The sequence below is a fragment of the Rana temporaria genome, chromosome 12, assembly GCF_905171775.1.
Source record: "Rana temporaria chromosome 12, aRanTem1.1, whole genome shotgun sequence".
In the NCBI taxonomy this organism is placed as follows: domain Eukaryota; kingdom Metazoa; phylum Chordata; class Amphibia; order Anura; family Ranidae; genus Rana; species Rana temporaria.
Genome location: NC_053500.1, coordinates 32728756 through 32754481, shown reverse-complemented (window position 1 = coordinate 32754481; position 25726 = coordinate 32728756). Strand labels below are relative to the sequence as shown.

Below are 25726 nucleotides of genomic sequence, written 5' to 3'. Positions count from 1 at the left end.
AACCCACTGATTGGCTGCCGAGGGGAAATACCCAAATCACCTTGACCTAGCTGCTGCCACCCTTGGCCTGGAGTGATAACACTCACAGCACAGCCATGGCTGGAACAGAGGCTAAATTTGCTCAAAACCACACATGTCTGAGTCAACTAACTCTCTGACTTCCCCCTAAATTTAAAGCAGCGCCAGCCCAACAGGAGCAGGCCGCTACATGTGTATTTCCCAAAGACAACCTCTGGCTATGACCCTGAGCACGTGCACTCAACTTCTTTGGTCGAGGCCTGTTCTGAGTGAAACCTGTCCTGTTAAACCGCTGTATGGTCTTGGCCACCGTGCTGCAGATCAGTTTCAGGGTCTTGGTAATCTAATTATAGCCTAGGCCAGTGTTTCTCAACTCCAGTCCTCAAGGCGCCCCAACAGGTCATGTTTTCAGGCTTTCCATTATTTTGCACAGGTGATTTGATTCGTTTCACTGCCTTGGTAATTACCACAGCCATTTCATCTGAGGGAAATCCTGAAAACATGACCTGTTGGGGCGCCTCGAGGACTGGAATTGAGAAACACTGGCCTAGGCCATCTTTATGTAGAGCAACAATAATTTTTTTCAAAACCTCAGAGTTCTTTGCCATGAGGTGCCATGTTGAACTTCCAGTAACCAGGCAATTTTTTTTGTGATGTGGCACTGCGTTGCTTTAACTGACAATTGTGCAGATTTTTTTTTTTTGCGATCTAAACAAAAAAACTGACCATTTTGAGAATATATTTTTGTTTTCTGCAAAAAATTTTTTTTTTTTTTTTATATATTTTGTTTCAATCAGTTTAGGCCAATATGTATTCTGCTACATATTTTTGGTTACTTTTTTTTTTTTTTTTTTTTTGATTAAGTGTTCCCTAGCGAGATGCTTTCTATCACGGGGACGGACTGACTGGGAGTGTAGAGAGATCGCTGTTCCTGATCACTAGGAACAGCTGATCTGTCAGAACAGGGATCCGCCTTGTTTACATAGGCAGATTCCCCCCCCCCCCCCCCCATCTGCCTCTCTTCACCACGATTGCGGGTTGCTGGCCGACATCACGTCTGCTGGAGCCACGGATGAGCTCTCACGGCACAGGCCGACGTACAGGTGCCGAGCCACCTTGCTGCAGTATATATGCGGAAGTCAGTCAGTGCTAAAAAATTAGTAGATTTATAAATGATGGGGGTAAATGCCAAGTATCGAACCCCAGCCTGATATAAGGAACTCTGTGTGATGGATGAAGTTATGGTTGCTGTCGGGGTAATCTGGAACCATATATCCCAGCATGTCCAACAGATTCCTACGATTGGATGGTACAGGATCCTTTGTGGTGTGTAAAGTGGGGATGTAGCTGTTATCACGATGACTACAACTAGTCAGGAATTTCCTTATATTCTTCCCATAGACCATGAAAGACCCAGACGTTGAAATGGGGACGGACGTATTCTTGCAAATGCTAGCAATCAGCGGGACATGCTGAGGCCTTCCTGTGACATTTGTTTACCGTGTGAAAAATGTTTCAAGATTTTATAGATCTTTACAGTCAAGACTTAGGAATTTCAGTGTTTCCAGGCAGCCATAGCACCGAAAGGAAGCTGGCACTGACCGAAATATGCAGGCTGCCATTGTGGAACCCTTTTATGTAAATGCAAACTGATGGAGTCCCATAAAGGGGTTGTAAAGGTACAATTTTATTTTTATTTTTTCCTTAAATAGCTTCCTTTACCTCATCCTTCCATTTTGCATTTAAATGTCCTTCTTTCTTCTGAGAAATCCTCACTTCCTGTTCTTCTGTCTGTAACTCCACACAGTAATGCAAGGCTTTCTTCCTGGTGTGGAGTGTCGTGCTCCCCCCCCCCCCCCCTCCCCTGGAATACAGGAGAGTCAGGACGCCCACTAACACACAGCTCCTTTATCTGCAACGTAGAGAGGGTCCTGGCTCTCCTGTATTCCATTGGAGGGGGCGAGCACGACACTCCACACCAGGGAGAAAGCCTTGCATTACTGTGTGGAGTTACAGACAGAAGAACAGGAAGTGAGTATTTCTCAGAAGAAATGACGACATTCAAAAGAAAAATGGAAGGATGAGGTAAGTGAAGGAGGACTGCACTATGGTAAAGGAAGCTATTTAGGGAAACAAATTGTACCTTTACAACCCCTTTAACCTGAACCAATGGTCACACTCTTGTGAGGTCAGTGATTAGAAGTATTGATATTTAAAGGGTCACTAAAGGAAAAAAAATTTTTTGCTGAAATGACTGTTTACAGGGCATAGAGACATAATAGTTAACTGATTCCTTTTAAAAATTATTAAAAATTGATAAAAAAACAATCGTATAATGTGCCTGCAGTGTAGTTTCGTTTTTGCTGTTGTTTGCTGGTTCTCTGATGTACAGAGAGCCACTAGAGGGCAGTCAGCCAATAGAGATCAGTGATACTTTGTCTAAAACTCCTCAGCACCAATCCAGTTTCGTTTTACACACAATAATCACATTAGTGACCACCGTGAGAAATCTCCCAGCACTGTGGTTATCAGGAAACAGGCAACCAGGAAGTGTCCAAAACAGAGAGGATTTACAGCAACATGAAAGCAAAAACGAACAATGAGGACATGAAACCAGGACTGCAGTAAGGTAAAGGAAGCTATTTAGCTAAAAAAAAAAATTCCTTTAGTGACCCTTTAAAGGCAGCCAGGCAATTGACATCGGCAGAAGACGGCAATGGCGCTTTTTTTTGTATTTGATTTCCTTTAAAATGTACAGCTGTGGCCAAACGTTTTAAGATTGAGACAAATATTAATTTTCAAAGTCTGCTGTTCAGTGTTTTTAGATTCTTTTGTCAGATGTTACTATGATATACTGAAGTATAATTACAAACCTTTCATAAGTTTCAAAGGATTTTATTGATTTAAGTTTATGCAAATGTAGCAAGGTCCCGGGCCTCCAGAAGCCTAAGTGCCGGTTCACACTACAGCGACTTGGGATCCGACTTGTGTCGCATAGGAAGAGGAGGGGAAAAATAATTTCCCAAAACCACTTGGATATGCTTATGAGTTTGGGCGCATAAAAAAAAAAAAGGGGGGGGGGTATATAATGGAAAATGAACTGTAGCGCAGAAGTATACTTGACATTTCTACGCTACAGTTCATTCTATTATATACCACCCCCCTTTTTTTTTTTTTTTTTTTTTTTTTTTTTTTAGATGGCTACATCAATGTGGATCATGCTTCCTGCTTTGTCAATGTGTGCCTGGCCATAGGAAATCAATTTTTTCCTAATTTCCCAATGGGTCAGCAGAACAGCCAAGTAACTAGCATTTTCAGAAGGTGGTCCACAATGGCAGTTTTCTCTTATGACCGGTTCATTTTAAAACATTGAAGGTGTGGTCTATCGGTCATACAGAGGTGTTTCTTTGCAGCCAGACTTGTACACATAACATATATATATATTTTTGTAAAGGAGCAAAGTTCTGTATTTTAAGAGGGGTTTTACAGCTTGTTTTTATATTTATTTTTGTATCCGTAAACTTGAAGGACTTGGTAACCTTTGCTATCCCAAGTATATACGGTTGTTATCTCGAGTAAGTACACCCCTCACATTTTTGTAAATATTTTATTCTACCTTTTCATGTGACAACACTGAAGAAATGACACTTTGCTACAATGTAAAGTAGTGAGTGTACAGCTTGTATAACAGTGTAAATTTTCTGTCCCCCCCCCCCCCCCCCCCCAAAGTGAGTGAAAATGTCCAAATTGGGCCCAAAGTGTGAATATTTTGTGTGGCCACCTTGATTTTCCAGCACTGCCTTAACCCTCTTGGGCATGGAGTTCACCAGAGCTTCACAAGTTGCCACTTTAGTCCTCATCCCCTCCTCCATGATGACATCACAGTGCTGGTGGATGTTAGAGACCTTGCGCTCCTCCACCTTCTGTTTGCTCAGTAGGGTTTAGGTCTGGAGACATGTCTGGCCAGTCCATCACCTTTACCCTCAGCTTCTTTAGCAAGGCAGTGGTCATTTGGGGGGGGGGGTGTTTGGGGTCGTTATGTTGGAATACTGCCCTGCAGTCCAGTCTCCGAAGGGAGAGAATCGTGCTCTGTCACAGTACATGTTGGCAGGGCCGTCTTTAATGTAGGTTGTGCTCGGGGATTTTTTTTTTTGCCCAAATTATGCTCTCCACCTGCTCTGAGACATACAGTAAACTGATTTTAAGTCTAGCTGATATTTATTGTATCAGATCAGGTAGCGATTGTGATTGGTTGCCAGAGGTTACAGCATATCATTATCACTTACTGACTGGTTGCTAGAGATTGCAGCACACATTATGGCTCACTGATTAGTTGCCAGAGGTTACAGCACATGATTTCTTCTTGTTTGGTTGCTAGAGTTTACTGTACAGTAATACTGCTCACTGGTTGCTAGAGGTTACAGCACATCATCTCTTTACTGCAGAGGGGCATGATATACATATGAATGCTGCCTTTATTTACATATGAATGCTGCGGGACTCAGATTTTTTACATATGACTGACGGTTATTTCCATGTAAACATAGCATCTACAGCTGAGTCATCTATACACAACAAAAAGGCAGTGCTGGGTGGCATTAGTAGCAGCACTTCACACTGAGATATCTGGACACAGCACAGGACTAAAACCTTCAAGGGACAATGGAATTTAAACTGGGATAGTCGGCAAGTATGAGGCGGCTGCTTTGGGCCCCACAACAATGACTGGGCCCAGGGCAGCTTCCCCTTTTGCCCTGCTTTAGACGGCCCTGCATGTTGGCATTCATGGTTGCCTCAATGAACTGTAGCTCCCCAGTGCTGGCAGCACTCATGCAGCCCCAGACCATGATACGCCCACCACCATGCTTGACTGTAGGCAAGACACACTTGCCTTTGTACTCCTCACCTGGTTGCCGCCACACATGCTGTACACCATCTGAACCAAGTAAGTTTTTTTTTTTTTTTTATCTTGGTCTCATCAGACCACAGAACATGGTTCCAGTAATCCATGTCCTTAGTCTGCTTGTCTTCAGCAAACTGTTTGTGGGCTTTCTTGTGCATCGTCTTTAGAAGAGGCTTCCTTCTGGGACGACAGCCATGCAGACCAATTTGATGCAGTGTGTGGTGTATGGTCTGAGCACTGACAGGCTGATCCGCCACCCCTTTAACCTCTGCTGCAATGCTGGCAGGACTCATGTCTATTTCCCAAAGACAACTTCTGGATATGACGCTGAGCACGTGAACTCAACTACTTTGATCGACCATGGTGAGGCCTGTTCTGAGTGGAACCTGTCCTGTTTAACCGCTGGGTGGTCTTGGGCACCGTGGTGCAGCTCAGTTTTAGGGTCTTGGCCATCTTCTTATAGCCTTTATCTTTATGTAGAGCAATTCTTTTTTTCAGATCCTCATAGTTCTTTGCCATGAGGTGCCATGCTGACCTTCCAGTGACCAGTATGAGAGTGAGAGCAATAACACCAAATTTAACACACCTGCTTCCCCATTCACACCTGAGACCTTGTAACACTAATGAGTCGCACGACACCAGGGAGGGAAAATGTGCTTGAATTATTTTGAGGGGACAGCAAATTTATACAAACTGTATACTCACTACTTTACATTGTAGCAAAGTGTAATTTCTTCAGTGTTGTCACATGAAAAGGTATAATAAAATATTTACAAAAAATGTGAGGTGTGTACCTTTTTTATGATGCTGTATATGCAACTAAATGGTTTGCATCTGGCACAAATTTTCAATACCAGTAATTATGCATGTGGGTAGGTGCTTCATGATGCAGCAGCACAAAACAAGTCCAGGTGCAGTAGGATTATATTAACAGAAGTCCAGCAATGCAAAACAGACCCAGCGGGGAGGCAACCCAACCGGGAGCACTCATAAGTTGTAACTGCAATAGAGTGGTGGATCAGAGGTGCAGACATTGTCTGTCTCTGGGAGCGGAATGCAGCCTGGACCCAAACGGGAAAACTTCCAGAAAGCATGTAATGTCCCTGTACTTAAATATACTCTGCCTGACTCAAGATGGCCTCCAAAGTCACATGGGTTTCCAGCATCCAATCAGGTAGCTGCCTCCATGTGACTGGGAAACCATAGAGGAACTGGGTTCCTCGCGACTTCCTCCTCTGCTTGCATTGACACTGCAAACGAGCACCACCTGCAGTGGAGAAAATAGACTGCATCAAGTCGTGTGTGTGTGTGTGTGATTATATGTCCGTATTACATTGTATGTTGCGGTCGTTCAGGGTGCTTATCTAATAGTTTAAAAAAAACTATCGATGCCCCCTGCTGAGACCACTGCCTGTAGAAGGGAATTTTACATCCTTGCCGCTCTTAAAGTGGTAGTAAACCGCAGCATTGGAGAAAAATCCCATGCTAGGCAATTGCATGATGTGCTAGTATACATTGCATACTAGCACATTATGAAATGCTTACCTTGGAACGAAGCCCTTCAGTGGCGTGCTGTCACTGCTGACAAGGCTTTCTATCATCACTAGGTCTTCCTTCTGGGTTTGCAGGCTCTGGCAGCTTGAATGGCCGAGCCGCGATGATGTCCCTCCTGCGCATGCATACAGGAATCAAGACTGCTGCACAGATATGAAGTTCCTTCAGAGTGCACATGCCAATGACCGGCTACCAAAAATCTCCTAAACGGTTTACATTTAAGAGATTATTTTTTACCTACAGGTAAGCTTACCTGTAAATAAGAAGCATAAAGCGGACTTGACTACCACTCTGAACCTGTATTTGACCCATGCAAGAATTGGGCAAAAAATTCAAACAAATGTTCGTATGCACTTTTCGTATTGATTCCATAACTTGACAAATGTCATTTGAAAGTACTTTTTCTCTTTTCTGGCACTTTTTTTTTTTTTTTTACAACTTTTTATTGTTTTTTGTTTTTTTTTTTTTTTACAAGTTTTTGTTTTTTTTTAGTTTTTTTTTTTTAAATCCAATATTGACCACTTCAGGAGGTCTTTTTGCGATTTCGGCACTGCGTTGATTTAACTGACAATTGCACGGTTGTGCGACGTGGTGTTCTCTCTCTCCCTCTCCCCCTGCCTGTGCCATGCTGTTGATGCAAGCAGTTAATAATTGTATTTATTTTTTGGGGGGGAGCAAAAAATACCCCTATAAAATATATAACTTTTAATATGATGGATGTTATGCCAAGCAAATGCAATTTTTTTTGTGACTGCAACATTATGGCAGACACTTTTGACAATTTTTTGGGACCATTGTCATTTTTACAGCGATCAGTGCTATAAAAATTCACTGATTACCGTGAAAATGGCAGTGAAGGGGTTAACCCCTAGGTGGCACTGTAGGGGTTAAGTGTGCCCTAGTAGGTGATTCTTGGGCTACACGTGAGACAGTGATCACCGCTTCCAATTGCAGGAAGTGGTGATCACTGTCATTGTCACTAGGCAGAGCGGGGAGATGCTTGTTTACATCAGCATCTTACTGTGAGACTATCGCGGCGATCGAGTCCACGGAACCCGCGGTCCACAATGATCTTAAAGGGGACATACAGGTACGTCGTCCTGCCTGTCTGAGCCATGCTGTCGACGCAGTTAATATTATTTTTTTGGTGGGAAAGGATGCTCTAAAGGGGGGGGGGGAGCAAAAAATACCCCAATATTCTATATAATATAAAAAAAATATATAACTTTTAATATGATAGATGTTGTGCCAAGCAAATGGATATCTAAGATGTCGCGCTTTAAAATTTGCACACGCTCGTGGAATGGCGACAAATTATGGTTAAAAATATCCAAAGGCGATTCTTCAAATTTTTTTTTTTTTTTACAGGTTACCTGTTCAGCGTTAGAGAATGTCTAGTGCTAGAATCATTGTAACGTTTGTAGAGGTGCCTTGTGTGGTGCATGCGCAAGTTGCGTATGCATTCGCTTCTGTGCACGGACATGGATGGCAACACGGGTTCTATAGCTGCTGGCAGTCATCATACAAAAAAGAAACTCGACAAGCTGGTTGTACTGATGTTGATGGATTGGATTGACATTCTGGTTTTGCTTTTTTGTCTTTATCCATCTATGACTGACAGTTTTTAAATACAAAAAAAATTATTTTACTTTTGATAAATTTACATTGTTTGTTTATTTCATGTATATAGCTAAAACACAAAGAAGTGCCTTTTTAAATCTGGTGCTAGCTCCTCCTGCTGCCATCAGACTATATGGCAATGTGTGGGTGCCCCCAGGGGATGAAAGCCAGTGATTAGCTCCAGCAGGTCTCCTGTGTTGTGTTTACATGTATTGGTGGTGACTGGTGAGAGCTGCACTCCCTACACCCATTATAACTAGCTCCTCTGAGAGCAGCAGGCAGACTGGGTGTGCTGTGATAGTCCACTGAGATCTCATCTCACACACACACTGTACTGAATGAGCAGGACAGACACCTAGGATGAGTTATACTTCTACCCTCCGGATCCACATCAAGGACACACCTGGGGGGCAGTCCAGGGGCTCAGAGAATGGCTGTGGAGGGCAACGCCACATGGGTATGTACTAATGCATGAGAGATCAGTGCACAGAATACTTTTGCTATGTTATACTGCTATCTAGTGTGATGTCTGTTGCATGCTACTATAACCTCATCCTTTCCTGTAGTGTCGTATCCACACACAATACTGATGTGACAGATACTAAACATTGTATGTGTGTGTGTGTGTGTTTTTTTTTTTTTTTTATAATTAATATATATATATATATATATATATATATATATATACACATACATACATATACATTTTTTTTATTTTATTATTTATTGCATAATTTTTCTGTTTCAATGTTTTTTGTTTTTAAGCAAAACAAACAATTGTACATTATGCCTACGCAGATACACATAGATACACATGCGCAGAAAAGGCAAATATTGTCACATTAAAGTATAATAAAAATGTCATGGGTAACCAGTATTTACATTGCCGCAATTGAAACAATCATGGCACTTGCCACTATTGTCTTGGATTGTGTGTGTTATGGGGGGGGAAATAACATGTATTTTAATATTACACCTACAGATGCATTGTAGAATGCTTTGAAATTATTTACAGGCTCACATGTAGTACTTCCACTAGAAGCCGAGCAGACTAGAATGCGATGTCATTCTCGCAGTAGTACAATCTTCCGTTCAGTAGTACAATCCGGTACATTTTACAAGGACAAATATTCAAACCCGGCCCCTTCCCAGAAATGTGTAAATATGTGCTTTTAAAAAAAGAGTGCAAAGACCAAGCTCTCTGCCTGCTATTCTCCTCTGGTCAGGACAGTGCAAAGGTCTCTGATTTCCGTAGGATTTGGGTCTCTGATTTCCGTAGGATTTGGGTCTCTGATTTCCGTAGGATTTGGGTTTTTGATTTCCGTAGGATTTGGGTCTCTGATTTCCGTAGGATTTGGGTCTCTGATTTCCGTAGGATTTGGGTCTCTGATTTCCGTAGGATTTGGGTTTTTGATTTCCGTAGGATTTGGGTCTCTGATTTCCGTAGGATTTGGGTCTCTGATTTCCGTAGGATTTGGGTCTCTGATTTCCGTAGGATTTGGGTCTCTGATTTCCGTAGGGTTTGGGTTTCTGATTTTCGTAGGGTTTGGGTTTCTGATTTTCGTAGGGTTTGGGTCTCTGATTTTCGTAGGGTTTGGGTCTCTGATTTTCGTAGGGTTTGGGTCTCTGATTTTCGTAGGCTTTGGGTCTCTGATTTTTGTAGGCTTTGGGTCTCTGATTTTTGTAGGCTTTGGGTCTCTGATTCTTTTTTTTTTTTTTCTTTTTTTTTTTTTTTTGTATGATTTGGGTCTCTGGTAGATTGGAGTTCTCGCACTTTGTGCTCCTTTTTTTTTTTCTTCTTCTCCTCCACAAAACATCGGTTATTATGGGGATTGCTGTAGTGTTTGCGTATTTTGTCAGCAATGCCAATATTTTTCTTGGTATCCCTCAGCACGGTGGAAAGTTTTTGGTTGATGGGTCAGAAGTTGTGCTCAGTGTCTGGGTTGCCAATGTTCAATACATTCAGGGACCGTTTGTCCATAATGGACATTTATGGTCAGATGTAAAAGTCATATAACTGTCCATTAATTTATTGATGGCATCCCTGTTCAGTGGAAAGAGAACGCTTGGCTGGACATGCGTTGTATATGGTTTTTAAATGACCTTCTTCGTCATGGTGCGTTGATCGCAGTAAAGACTACCTGATCTGTGTGGAGGGAGGGGTTGGGGGTGGCAATGTTTTGTTGGAGCAATGTGACAGCGATTAGCAGACTACTTCCTAATACCAGCATTCTATATTATGGGGGGGGGGGGGGGGGGGGGACTTCAGGATAAACCATAGTAGGTAAAAATCGGAGAGTCCTGATGTTGTAAGTCAGTGTGGGGTGCTTTTTATTCATTTTTTTTTTTTAAATGCTCTTTTTGACAATACTATTCCAGTTCTGGGTTAAAGCGGAGTTCCACCCAAAAATGTAACTTCTGCTTTTCGGAACCCCCCCCCCCCCTCCGGTGTCACATTTGGCACCTTTGGGGGGGGAGGGGGTGCAGATACCTGTCTAAGACAGGTATTTGCACCCACTTCCGGGAATACAGTGCTGCGGCAGCCACGCCCCTACCCGCAGCACCCGCGCTACTTGCACATGCGCAGTAGGGAACCGGGCACCAAGGATGGCGGTGGGGGCGGCCGAGGGACGAGCAATTGCTTGGCCTCAGCTGCCGACATCGCAGGCGCGCTGGACAGGTAAGTGTCCATATTTTAAAAGTCAGCAGCTGCAGTATTTGTAGCTGCTGGCTTTGAAAAAAAAAAAAAATTGGCGGAACCTCCGCTTTAAGAACCCATTGCTGTTCATTATTTGACCACTTTTAGATTGTGTGTGTGTGTGTGTGTGTGTTTTTTGTATAATATAATGCATGCTGGACACTTTTTTATTAGGTACCTGTTCAATTGCTTGGCAACACCAATTGCTAATCAGCCAATCGCATGGCAGCAATGAAATGCATTTGGACATCTAGACTTGGTGAAGACAACTTGCTAAAGTTCAAACCAAGCATCAGAATGGGGGAGAAAAGGGATTTACCGGTAACCACCCTAGAGAATAAAATGGCAGTCATTGCATTACTTGTTTTGTCACACTGTATTTGCGCAGCGGTCTTGCAAGCGCACTTTTTTTGGGGGGGGGGAACACACTTTTTTGAATTAAGGAAATAAGACAACAGTAGAGTTAGCCCAAATTTTTTATATTGTGAAAGCTAATGTTATACCAAGTAAATTAATACCCAACATGTCGCGCTTCAAAATTGTGTCCGCTCGTGGAATGGCAAAAAACGTTTACGCCTAATCTCCATAGGCAACGTTTAAAAAAATTCTACAGGTTGCATGTTTTGAGTTAAAGGAGGGCTAGAATTATTGCTCTCACTCTAACAATCGCGGCGATATCTCATGTGTGGTTTGAACTCCGTTTTCATATGTGGGTGACGCTCACGTATGCATTCGCTTCTGCGTGCGAGCTCGTCGGGACGGGGTGCTTTAAAAAAAAAAGTGTGTGTGTGTGTGTGTGTGTGTGTGTGTGTTTTTTTTTTTTTTATATATTATTATTTATTATTATTATTATTATTATTATTATTATTATTATTATTATTTTCTTTATTTTGACACTTTAAAAAAAAAAATTATATGGAGACGGCCATCTTCCCCTCGTTTTTCTCCATACACGGCAAGGGACAGGACCGGATCGCCTCCACCGCCAGCTTCGATAAACGGCAGAGGGCACCGGAGATCGGCACATTGCATTTTACTTGTGTATTAATTTAGTTTTTTTGGAATAACTAGAAATCTGTGCATGCGGGTGCGAATTGGTCACCTGAATGTCTGCATGGAACACCTAAAGGCATGTAAACTGATGAATATGAATGAGAAACAAACTCTATATATTCCCAGATCAGTTTCTCATTCATTTAAATAGTCCAGCGGCAGGAGGCCGGTGTGAATGAGGCCTGACACTCCAACGGCTTCAGGCTGCAGAAATTCTCAAAATTCCTCCCTCCCCCCATTTTAATGATGTCCATTTAAGCTTAATGATTTGCTCTTCATTGAAGACCGTGTTCTGATAAAAACAAGCTGGCAGCTACACAACACAATTATCCTGGGCAAAATCCATGGGTCATATGGAATCCTGCCAGTCCCAGACCGTCCTGAAGTCTGCACGGCTGATAACACAACAGAAAGGGAAAGCGGCCTTATAGATGCGCGAGGGGTGATTTTACTATAAATGCAGTAATTCTCAATACTCGTATACTATAGTCCTTGTGAGTACAGCGATTATTGGTATTCTTCCCAACATGTTTCACCCTGAAGCTGGGCTTCCTCAGGAGTTTCTGTTTGTTTGAAGTAAGCGCCTTCCCAGGAATAGTAAGATATCGCATAAGACTACAATCAATGGTGGATCATGGAATACCATAGGTCAACCAAAGATTGAAGGCAGCCACCGGAGGCAGACGAGGACCAGATGAGTCTGATTTGCAGAGAAGGAAGAGGGCACAAGGACAGTTTCCAGCACAGGACACTCCTTTGAGGAGCTAGAGTCCTGTGGTGTATGCAGTGGCGGCTGGTGCTCAAAATTTTTGGGGGGGCGCAAACGATGATAAAATCAATTGCAGCCCCACTGTGCCCATCAAACGCAGCCACTGTGCCATGACAAACGCAGCCACTGTGCCCATCAAACGCAGCCACTGTTCCCATCAATTGCCGCCAGTTTACCCCTAAAATGCTGCCAGATACCCCCCCCCCCCCCCCCCGCCTGGCACTTGCCTTTCTCGGTCAGCTCCTCCACGATCCCTCGAAGTAGTCCTGCCCTTGATGTCGCTTCAGCCAATCTGGTTACTGGTAACCAGAACCAGTGAACCTGATTGGCTGAGACGCCTGTCAGTGTTAACCAAGGAACTCGCACCCCCTGCATCCCCCTGGTTAACTATTTGGAAGCCGACTAAAGCCGCTGGCTTTGGACACTTCTAAAGCCAACCGGCTGCCGTTATTCAGATGTCCGGTGCTCATCAGGGGGCCGGCCACCTGAATAGTGGGTGGCAGCGGCCACGATACATAGATTCATGCAATGCATCAATCTATGTATTGTTTTTCAATGGTTGCGCAGGAGCGAGAGGGGGTGGCGCTCCTGCGCCCTCTATAGACGCACCGCCACTGGGTGTACGAGTGTCTTTGTACACATACTCCACTGTGTACAAGTCCTGATATGTTCATGATGTATAGGTTTATCTGAACCTGTGATGACTTCCTTCTATGTGGTTGTATTTGAATGTACGCTATATTACCAAAAGTATTGGGACACCTGCCTTTTACATGCACTTTAATGGCATCCCAATCTTGGTCTGTGAGTTGGCCCACTCTTTTCAGCTATAACCGCTCTTCTGGGAAGGCTGTCCACAAGGTTTAGGAGTGTGTCTATGGGAATGTTTGACCATTCTTCCAGAAGAGCATTTGTGAGGTCAGGCACTTGTGTTGGATGAGAAGGCCTGGTTCGCAGTCTCTAATTCCTCCCAAAGGTGTTCTATCGGGGTCAGGACTCTGTGCAGACCAGTCGAGTTCATCCACCCCATACTTGCTCATCCATGTCTTTATGGAACTTGCTTTGTGCACTGGTTCAAATCATTCAGTGGAGGATTATGGTGTGGGGTTGTTTTTCAGGGGTTGGACTTGGCCCCCTTGGTTCCAGTCAAGGGAACTCTTAGACCCCATTTACACCTGAGCGTTTTGTAGCTTCAAGCTACAAAACGCTGGAGGGGAAAAAAATCTATTCTCTATGGAGAGGGTTCACATCTCCACTCCAAAACGCCTGAAGCTCTTCTTTTTTTTTTTTTTTTTTTACTACTAAAGTGTCTCAAATGTAAAAGGTTTTAGGAGGTGGGTCATCCCTCCCCCATTCATGTACAGCTAATGCTAGGGGTATTTTAACATTGTGACTTCCCCGCTGTGTACATGTCCCACATGCCTGAGAAACCAGATAAGTAAACAGTAGGAAAGTATCTTGTAAAAGCACGCTCTCCTTTTGACTGACTGGCATTTCTCTGTAATTATGTCCTTCCTGCTGCAGGGTGACATTCCTCTGGGCTGATCGGAGAAACCCGTGTTGAGTAAGAGGGTCATTATCTGTGATGGCAATCAGTCGGCATTGCTGTGCTTTTTATATACGAACGATGTAGTATAATCGGAGTTCATCTTTGTATGTGAATGAAGTGGAATTAAACTTTAAGAAAAATTTATGACATAAGAGAACCTAGTGGACTCCTGTCATAAATGCTTCTCCTGCCTGTCAGCGGTAGTGTATACTGAGCCGTGCATGCGCAGGTCACAGTACGTTGTCGGCAAGCCCCTGGTGAGGCACTGACTCCAGTACGCGTGTGCAGGAGTGATGTCATCGCGACCCAACAAAGTCAAGATGAGAGCACACCGGACCGGCTGGAGTACTAACAGTGCAGCGCTGGAGAGCTTAATTGACAGGCGAATCTGCCGTAATGTGCTTGCAGTGCCTTGAAAAAGTATTCATGCCCTTTTTGAAATTTTCCACGTTTTGTCATGTTACAACCAAAAACGTAAATCTATTTTATTCGGATTTGATGTGATGGACCATGGGTCTTCAAACTAAGGCCCTTCAGTTGTCCAGGAACTACAATACAATTCCCATCATGCCCAGTCATGTCTGTGAATGTCAGTGCGTTACAATGCCTCATGGGGATGTGTAGTTCTACAACAGCTGGAGGGCCGTAGTTTGAGGATCCCTGTGATAGACCAAAACAAAGTTGCACGTAATTGTAAAGTGGAAGGAAAACTATAAATGGGTTAGGGTCCTTTCACACGTGCGGACCGTTAGTCCGTTTTTTTTTCATACGTCCGTTTACGGACTGCAATGCTTTCCAATGGGATAGCGTACGTTAGCGGATGAGCATCCGTTAACATCCGTCTCCGTTAAGCTCCGTTTTTTTCAACAGAAGAAACCCCTATTTTTCTTCCGTCAAAAAAACGGAACTGACGAAAAACGGATGTTAGCGGACGATCCATTTAACATCCGATCCGCTAACATCCATTTTTCATCAAAATAAAGTTCTAACAAAAAAAAAAAACGGATGAAAAAACGGATGTAAAACGGATCAACTGATGATAAAAAACTGATCTAAAAAATGGTCCGCACGTGTGAAAGGACCCTAAGGCTCACTTGCTGGTTTCTGCCTGGCTTACTAGTGCCTATCCATGCTGACCATTACTCGTCTACCTGCCCCCTACACTGTCCTACCCTGTTGCCTTTTGTAAACTGCTTGAGGCTAATAATTTGGGAATATCAAGACACTGTGCTTTTTGGGAGCACGTTTGGGGAGAGTAATAATCGGAAGCAGCCAAGAGGTCCATGGTAACTCTACCGAGATCCACAGCTCAGGTGGGGGAAACTGTCCACAGGACAACTATTAGTCGTGCACTCCGAAAAGAAAGCCATAAGAAGTCCTGTTTGTAAGAAGCCATGTGGGGGACACAGCAAACCTATATAGAAGGTGCTCTGGTCAGATGAGACCAAAATTGAACTATTGGCCTAAAAGCAAAATTCTATGTGTGGTGGAAAACTAACACTGCATATCACCCTGAACACACCATCCCCACTGTGAAACCTGGTGGTGGAAGCAGCATTCTGTTGTGGGGATGCTTTTTTTCAGTAGGGAAAGGGAAGCTAGTCAGAGTTGATGGGAAGATGGATGGAGCCAAATACAGGGCAATCTTGGAAGAAAACCTGAGTCTGCAAAAGACTTAAGACTGGGGCGGAGGTTCACCTTCCAGCAGGACAACGACCCTAAACGTACTGCCCTTATTCCCTAGCTTCCCCTGCAGCTGTGCCACTGCTACCCCAAAGGCACCAGCAGTCCTGCATTGTAAGTGAGGATGCCAAGGGCCTGCCCACCATTCAAATGATCATTAAGAGGAACAAAATTCCTGTCTAGTAAAACCAGTCTCTCTAGAACAAAGTGTGGGTGCAAATATTTTAAATTGTTTCAATAAGTGGTCCCTTGGGGTGATGTATGGGGGGAGATCACTATGCATACATGGCAACGGTTGGTAGATGTACACTTACCGGCTACTTAGGTGCACCTGTTCAATAGCTTGGTAACGCAAATCGCTAATCTGCCAATCACATGGCAGTAACTCAGTGCATTTAGGCATCTAGATGTGGTGAAGACGACTTGCTGAAGTTTAAACTGAGTATCAGAATGGGGAAGAAAGGGGATTTAAGTGACTTTGAATGTGGCATGGTTGTTGGCCCCACACGGGCTGGTCTGAATATTTTCAAAAACTGCTGATCTGCTGGGATTTTCACATACTACCATCTTTAGGGTTTACTGAGAATGGTCCGAAATAGAGAAAGTAACCAGTAACAACACTATGTTGAAGTGACTTAAAGCATAACTCCACTTTCGTGGGAATTTTTTTTTTTTTTTTACAATTGCTACACAAGTCGCATTGCAATTTTAATGTTTAAAAATTATTATTATTTTTATTCCTCTGCACAAAGTTTAACCACTTCAATACCAGGTACTTGCGCTCCTTCCTGCACAGGACTATTTTTGGCTTTCAGCGCTGTCACACTGACAATTGTGCGGTCATGCAACACTGTACCCAAACCAAAATTTTGATCATTTTCTTCCCACAAATAGAGCTTTCTTTTGGTGAGATTTGATCACCTCTGCAGTTTTTTATTTTTTGCTAAAAAAGCAAATATTTAAAAAAAATGTTTTTAATGACAGACAAACTTTTGTTTTCCCCGTTCACTGATGGGCACTGATAGGTGGCACTGATATGCAGCACTAATGAGGTACTGACAGGTGTTACTGCTGGGCCGTGATTGGCACTGTGGTGTGCAATTACATACTATAGTAAAGCGTGAATTCACCCGAATTTTTTTTTTTTTTAACATTAGATTGATGCTCATTTTGTCAAGGGGAATCGGGTAGATTTTTTTAAAAACGAAGCAGTACTTACCGTTTTAGAGAGCGATCTTCTCCGGGTATGGTCTTCGGGACTGGGCGTTCCTATTTGATTGACAGGCTTTCGACGGTCGCATACATCGCGTCACGAGTAGCCGAACGTCGGTGCGGCTCTATACGGCGCCTGCGCACCGACGTTCGGCTACTTTCAGAAAATTGTGCCACGCAAGACACCAAAACTGTAAGTAGTATATTCACAAGTAGGAAAAAGTCCTGCCTCCAGCAACCAGTTCTCATTGCCACTCTAGCCAGAGTGGGTATTGCTCACCCGCATAGGTCCCTCTCACTGGCCTAGCAGCCAGGATGGCACATGGAATAAAGTACAGGCTCTGCCACAGACCTTCCTTTTATAAGGAGACTCTTTTGGTCCAGAATCCCCTGCCACAGGATTCAGCACCCGGAACTTTCCAGTTTACCTCCAGTAAAACTTTAGACCCAACTGGCGACACGGTCGGGCCTCTCGGTGTACGGTGCATCCTTTCAAGTTTCCAGGCCTTCTCCCAAGATACCAGCCTCTTGCATGGCCCTCTCCAGGATAGGCCCCCCCCCCGGCTACCTTCATCAAGTGGCTTCCTCCCGCAGGACGGACAGCTAAAGGATTACCTTTGAAAAAGAGCACTCTTAAGTACCACTCCCACTGATTCGCTGCCGAGGGAGACACCCAATACACCCTGGCCTTGCTGCTGCCACCCTTGGCCTGGAGTGGTAATGCCACCCCCCAGGCGAACAATGGTGGGAACTCCCAGCACAGCCATGGCTGGAACAGAGGCTACATTTGCCATTAATCACTAGTCTGAGCCAAATAACAGCTCAGACCCCCACCAAATTTACAGCAGCACCTGTTCGACAGGAGCAGGCTGATTTATTTATTTTATTGTATATGTGTGTGTGTGTGTGTCGTATTTTCCGGCGTATAAGACGACTTTCTAACCCCCTTAAAATCTTCTTGGGGGTCATCTTATACGCCGGTAACCTAACATCTTACCTTACCAGAATCGCGGCCGTACGATTTTTCAAAAGCCGCGCCTCCGACGTCTTCTGTTCCGTGATAGGCGGAAACAATCAGCTTCCCAGGAGGCACTGTGTTCAGTGTCCGCCTATCACGGAGGGCCTCTCGTCCTGTGTTTAGTGTCTGCCTATCACGGAGGCCCTCTCGTCCTCAGACGAGAGGGCCTCCGTGATAGGCGAACACTGAACACGGTGCCTCCTGGGAAGCTGAATGTTCCTCCTATCACGGAACAGAAGACGTCGGAGGCGCGGCTTTTGAAAAATCGTACGGCCGCGATTCTGGTAAGGTAAGATGTTAGGTTACACGGCCGCGATTCGCATGGGATAAGGTAAGGGCACGGTCTGGTCATGTAATGGGGCACGGTCTGGTCATGTAATGGGGCACGGTCTGGTCATGTAATGGGGCACGGTCTGGTCATGTAATGGGGCACGGTCTGGCATGTAATGGGGCACAGTCTGGCATGTAGTGGCATAGTCTGGCATGTAATGGTGGCACCGTGAGGCATGACTAGTAGGAAGGGGGTAGTCTTATACGGTTAGTATATCCCAAAACCAACATTTTGGCTGGAAAATTAGGGGGTCGTCTTATACGCCGGAAAATACGGTATGTATATATGTGTGTGTGTGTGTGTGTGTGTGTATGTGTGATATATATAGTCTGTCATTGCACAATCATGTACTAGAAACACTTTCCCCATGCTGAAATTGACAATCCACCCAGTGATGGAATGCTTTTTAGCAGACCTTTTAAGTTTTCACCTGAACGGCAACCCATTATCACATGACAACCACCTTCCAATGTTCCAGGGTGTATAGCCGGGGGTGCAGTGGGCTCAGGTTGATGGAGAGGGCAGTGTTTGGACTTTGGCTTACACTTCTCAGATTCAGGGTTATTCAATGACGTACAGCTATCCACAGATCATTAACTTTCAGGAAATGAAATGTAGTTATCCCGGATTTGGCTATTAGATGGTGTTCTCTGTGTTTGAATGTAAAATATTATTGTTTGACTGGATTTACCACTCTGTTCAGTTGTGTCTTTTAGTCGTTTGACATGTTTTGGTCCATTGTTCAGCCATCTGTAATTTGCAAAGTGCTATTGGCTACATAAGTCAGAAAATCTTTCCATCCAAGAATGCTCATAAAATTTTAGCTTGTTGTTTTTATCTACAATTTGCGAACCAGTTTTTCGGAAATGTGCTTACGTGAAATGTCTTTAGGGAATTCTTTTGAGCAAGTCCCACATCCCATTAATGGACTCTACAAAGAGCAGGATGGAAGTAGTTGTCATCATTTTACACTTGGGCTTGGTATTGTTCAAAAGAGGATCTTGTGATTTGTGTGCTTACTGGAACATAACTGGCTAAAAGAGTATTCTACTGTTCCATAATCTATATCGTGGACATTGTCGAGTTTAGCAACCCTAAAAAGTGTGGTCTGGTTTGACGCCATCATGTACTTTTTTTTTTTTTTTTAATTTTAAAGTATTTGTGTGTGTGTGTGTGTGTGTGTGTGTGTGTGTATAACACCCTTCCCAAAAAATGTTATACTGAGTTGTGAGTTGCCAAGTTTAAATACCATCAGTTGAATGCCAGAATTGTTAAATACAACTTCTCCCCCCCCCCCCCCAGGAATTTGTGGCACATAGAATTGGCTACATCCGCAAACGCAACATTGTAACACTGGCTTGGTCCCGAGGGGGTAAGATAAGCCTGTGGATGGGAATCTGAAAGGTAGCAGGCCCAAGTTGCCTCCTAAACGGGATTGTATAAGGGGTTGACTAGGCTGGAGAAGACCTGGTCCTGTTATAGACCAGGCTACATTTCTGTGATGGTGAGCAATTAAGAGACCTCTCTTGATCCTGGGATCATTGATGGAAGGGCTACCTCCGGCTATAGTTTACCTGTGGTTAGGTGGCTTAATTGGAAGATGGACTTCCAGAACAGTCTGATCTGGCTAGAGGAACACCACAAATGGGAGATGCAAACTCACTGGCTCTCAAGCTTTGGAAGAATGGACACATTTACTGCAGTGCTTTATCATTTTTGTGTAGCCAGCCCTATGCAAATGCCCTTGTTTGTTCTTTTTCTTCCAGAGTGAGGTAATTAATTTCCCTTTCAGACTGATTGCTGTAGTGCAGTGACGGGCACCCAGAGATTTTTGCAGTGGTGCCTGAGATGAGCCACTCACCTTAAGCATTCTAAATCAACCTAGTTTGAGGTGTGATAGGCTTCCTTGAAGAGATGAACTTTCAGGGGTCGCCTAAAGGCAGCCAGACTAGGCGATGGCCTGACAGATTGAGGCAGCGAGTTCCAGAGGATGGGAGAGGCTCTGGAGAAGTCCTGGAGATGAGCATGGGAGGAGACTACCAGGGAGCTTGAGAGGAGTGGAGAGGACAGATTGGGTGATATTTGGAAACTAGACTGGTGATGTAACTCGAGGTGGAGTTGTAAATGGCTTTGTATGTTGGTATTTACCAAAGTCCTTTCTTAAGGACAATGTTGGGAGTGTTGTGGAGGTTGATGCAGATTTTCTGGTTTACATACAATATCGGGTTTTATGCAATACGAACATTTTTAAATATTCCTTTGCTTCCATGTGTAGGTAACCGTTTAACAAATATCAGGGCAATACCCATTTTTGATGTCAGATATTCCATGAGTGTGTCACGTGAAGATAATCAAAACGTAACAAAGGGTACAGAGGAAGGAGTGTTTAGGGGTCAAAGTGAAGGGGACCCTGGGTCTGGGATTAAACCTGAGGCCCCTGACTGATATTTTGCCCTGGGGCCCAGGTAACAAGCTAAGCCACTGGTATTGTGTTATTACTGCGAGTGCTTGCAAAATATCTAGGATTTCTCTCCACTGTAGATACAGGCCTACCCACCAACATCACAATCTCTTCACCTAACTTTCTTTTGGCATGTACATAGTTGGCCAGGTTGAGAAAAGACACAAGTCCATCTAGTTCAACCATATAAAATACAAAATATCGTACAGTCCCATATACCCAATTCTATACCCACAGTTGATCCCCAGAGGAAGGCGTAAGGTGAAAAAACACAAGGGTTTACAACCCCTTTTTAAATGACTTCAAACCTGTTGGGGGAGGGGAAACATAAATCTATATTCTGAAAAAAAAGTTAATGAAGGGGGGGATGGAAGGCACTTTGTTGGGGAAGGGGTATGGGATGCCCATAGAACCCCTCATTTTGCCATCGTTATTAAAGAATTGTTGAATCAATTTGTGCTTTGAGCAAATGATGGACTGTTGCTCCCAGGACTCTTCTCCTGCACAAACTGTACAATGTTAGTCTTTTCACCCCACCATCTTTACACTGCACCAGGGATTCCTCTGAACAATCCCTGATGACTACTGGACTTTGATTTTGATAGGCCAGGAGCCTGCAGTACCCCTTCTTAGCGGCCTAGTTTAGCAGCATTGGATAGTTGTACTACTTATCCCAGCTAGCTCGTCTTGCAAATTCTGTGCCCGCAGGCCACATAGATTTGACACAAAACCCCAGTCTCTCCTCTGGCCTTGCACCCAGCTCCCCTGGCATGCCTCCTCCAGATATCCACTGTGCCACATTCACAAACTTCTCCTGCTCTTGGTCCTTGGTGAAGAATTTACCCGGACATGAGCACCGACTGCTTCTCCAGCTCCTCTGTTCCAGGACACCTCCTCCATGACCGTGTAGGGAGAGAGGCTCCCGAGCTCGCGCACCCCCCCCCTCCCCAGATAGGGATGGGCCTCCATTCTTCACTTCACCCAGCCAACAACGCCTCTTCAGTGGGCTGGACCTGAGTTTATGTAGGAGGCCTGCCCCCTGCCAATTCAAATTGGGGATTGGTCAGGGCTGCTCACATGAGCTCCCTGTCACTCACTCCAATTCCCAGCCATGCCCCTTTTCCAGAACGGTCTCTGGGGAAGCGCCCAAGAACTGAAGGACATGTGGTCACACCCACTGCTTCACCAACAAAACAAGCAGGCCTAGCATGCAGCATAGGCCTGCCTGGCAGCTATCACAAAAGTCCTCGCCTCTAACACACCTATCTATGTTAGAGGGCGCTACACTACGGGTTTGTTCGCAATAAAGGTTTTCACACGCCAAGCAAGACCAGCCTGCATTTGCTTTTGTCATTCAGCTATTGCACACACATTCCCATGCGGCTATCCACCACTCTGATGTCATCGGGAGCTGGCAGTCTTTTTCCTGGTTCATCCTTTCTGGCCCCCTTGCCACCAGATTTGCTCTACAGCATCAAGTCCTCCCTCCTTCAGGGCACATGTCCTTCTCATCTTGGTGAGACCGGAGGAAGGGGCAGCAAAAATGTAAAAAGCTGGGGTCAAAGTCTCTGTATGAAGTCTTGCTTTTAATGTGTTGTCTGAGATCAGATTGCCATTTGTATATTGTACATATGTTGTTCACTCTTGCTATTATAAGAGGATACCCAAAATTTAAAAAAAACAAAATGTTTTTTTTTTCCAGGGAACAAGAAGATGGTTTTACCTGACGAACGACACATTGAAATGCAAAGCCCGACCAGCTTGCAAGTCAAGGAGAAACCTGGGAAAGGTAATTCTGGCTCTTCTGAGATTAGTATAGAAATGGCCGCACCTACTGTGGAAAGAGGGGAGTTTTATTCATTCAAAAAATGTTTTCCTACATATGCATATGAATGAGTGTGCAGTTGACCATCCTTTCCACAGCTCCTCGTTTTGAAGTCACCCTGCTGGTTGACTAACTGTTGCTTTTAAAGGATCACCTTTTTGTACACTACTTCCCTTTTTTTTTTTTTTTCTCTCTCTGAATTCCATCTACCCTTTGCACCAATATAGCATTCATGTACTTTTTTTGCAAAAATATCAAAGCTTTCCAATAAATCTAGAGTCACTTACTTTTCTTGTAAAGAAAACTCCCCGCAGGAAGGATTAGCACACACTCTGCATCATCCACCTTCCCATTCCCAGGTGCACGTTTAATTGCATTTAATTTAATCAGTGATTGCCCTTCTCACTAAATATACAACCAGATTGCATAGTGTATGGTCATGTTTATGCACCTAAATTTACTAGTTGCGCTTCAGTGCCATTAATAAACGTCACAGCAAACGCACATTTTGCCATGTGAAAAAACAAGGGGCAAATGCTGCAAAATGCACAACCCACAAAACGCCGAAATGTCCCATTGACCACATTGTAGTGCAGCCAATTGAAATTAACAGGATGCCCTATGCGTGTCACAAGAAAAACGAGATGCAAAATATGCGCTCCCACTATACTAGATGTGAATGGGGCCTGAAAGTGAAATTGGAGTGTTAACACAAGAACGAGGCTCCATTCACATCTGTGCATTCCAGAAATGCGCTGCAGTAAAAATGCACCAAACTCCGCTAGTTCTGAAGGTTCTTTGGCCAATTTCTGTGCGTAGGGCAGCCCATTCAGGTAGATGGGCTGCCCTATGAGTGATGAGTGAAAATGCTCCAAAACACCTTGCTGCAAAAAAAAGCACGTGGGAATGGGAGTTCCCTCTATGCCATGTTGTGAATGGGGCTTGACAGCTAAGTGTTTCTGTCTACTCCCTCCTTTGTACTTGTATAAAGATGGCCATACACTATGCAATCTAATTGTGTTTTTAGTGAGAGGGGTGATCACCGATTGCATTTTATTAAAAAAAAAAACATGCACCTAGGAGTGGGAGGGTGAATGATGCAGGGTGTGTGCTAATGAGATCAGCTGGACAACTCCTTCCTGTGTCATGACCTAAAGCCTGATCAGGAAGACATTTCTAATTAAACATGGATTTAGATAAGAAAAGTGACTCTAGATTTAATGTAAAGCTTTGATATTTTTGCAAAAAAGAAAATGCATGAATGCCATGTTGGTGAATGGGGGAGCTGCAATTTAGAAAGTGTACAAAAGTGAACTTACCCTTTGACTGATTATAGGAGACAATGGGATCTAGAGGTGAGTATAGCCACTCTTCTAGTCAAAAGTTCTGTTTGTGTTCAAACATAAGCCATGCAACATGGCACTGCATTGCAGTGTTGCCAACCTATCAGATTGAAATTTACTGACATGACATCCACAATTTACTGGCACAGCCAAGTTTTTACTAGCATTTTCAAAAGTTACAAAATAAAAATTTTAGGAGCAAATTTCAGTATTTAGACCACAAACAAGTACAATATGCAATTGGAAAAATGATTTAAGGTAGAAAAAGCAAAAAACATATTTTTCATTTTTATTTTCGATTTAAGTAAGTAGCTCAGGGACAGGACTCAAGAGGACAAGAAATGGGCGGCACACACACACAAAATTTACTCTCACAGTGACACTGACAGCAGTTTGCAGCAGCACAGATTATGACCCATCACTGACACTACACGTTCCCTCCTGAGTCACAGAGACAGGATCTCTCTCTAAGCCTAGGGGTCCCTCCAGTCCAGTCCAGTCTAAACAGCACTGACGATCCCAGCCTGCCTTGCTCCCATACTGCAGACCCGCACACAAGGCTCTAGCCGCTCTGCTTGGCTCCATTGCACCATATCATCCCATCACATTCTTAGGCATCGCCTCTGCCAGAGCCGCCCGGTCGCACTGTAGCAGGCACTCGGATGGTCTCAGCCAGCTCCGAACCAAGCCGAGCATCACAGCCATATTTTTTACTGGCAACCTTTTACTGTCAGGAAAAAATTGCCTGTTTTTACTGGATGCCAGTAAAAATACTGATGGTCGGCAACACTGCTGCATAGGGTAAGGCATGATTTATGTCTAAAAGTGTGAGAACTGACGCTTCCTTTAAAGAAACTACATGTCCTACAACCCCTGGGTCTCTGTCTAGTTGGGTCAGTGGTTCTCCAGGTGAGAAGAGGAGAAAGAGGGGTAAAAAAAACACGACAGAGATACTTCTAAGAGTAGTATTCAGTTGTCTGTAAAAAAATATGGCAAAAGCGTGTTCTTCCCTTCATAACGTTGCTAGATACTTGTTCTAGGGTCAAGCAACATTGACCCTAGGGGGGGAAGGGGTGTGTCACACTCTACTCATCTGGATCTTCCAGAAAGTCTTGCACTGCTCTAGGTTGTGATCGGATCCAGCGAACCATTGTAAAAAGGATGAGTCTCCAAACAGAGGATTGTGTTTGCCCAAATTCCATTAAAATGTGTACTATACACTAAACTACACCAACCTTCCTGAGGAATACATTTGGAAGCATCGTTTTATTCAATGGGCGCCTCTACTGACCACACATTTGTTACATTTTTGGGCCCTTATCCTTTTTTACCTTTCAGGCTCTGCAGGTGAGAGCTAAATGGTAATTGGATATGACGGACACAAACAGAGCCAAGAGCTCACCATGCAATGCAACACAGAAGAAATGACGAGTCATGCACCCGGACATGGTGGGGCTGATTACCGAAATTTTTGGAGTCCAAAATCAGGTGCAGCTGTGCATGGTAGCCAATCGGCTTCTAACTTCAGCTTTGTTCAATTTAAGTTTTGACACTCTAAATATTTATTAAATCCACCCCAGTATGACCTGGAACCAGTTTAGTAAATGGGCAATTGATCAGCCAAGATACTGCAGACACACATTGGACCCATTATTACAAGGTATGCAGGGCCTGTGCCAGACTATTTTT

The 25726-nt window shown here is 44.0% G+C and overlaps 1 protein-coding gene across 3 annotated transcripts in view; it reads left to right on the top strand.

Annotated features, from left to right (window-relative positions):
• Positions 1-8295: 8295 nt before the first annotated feature.
• Positions 8296-25726, top strand: part of LOC120919399 (myosin light chain kinase, smooth muscle-like) — a 43600-nt gene continuing 26169 nt past the window's right edge. The window contains exons 1-2 of one of the 3 annotated variants that reach the window (XM_040331553.1): positions 8296-8552; positions 22572-22658. In XM_040331553.1, coding sequence (XP_040187487.1) covers positions 8456-8552; positions 22572-22658 — 184 coding nt within the window. In that variant the 5' untranslated portion in view covers positions 8296-8455. The remainder of the gene's footprint in view (positions 8553-22571; positions 22659-25726) is intronic. The other 2 variants (XM_040331552.1, XM_040331554.1) reach the window with 2 other exon arrangements.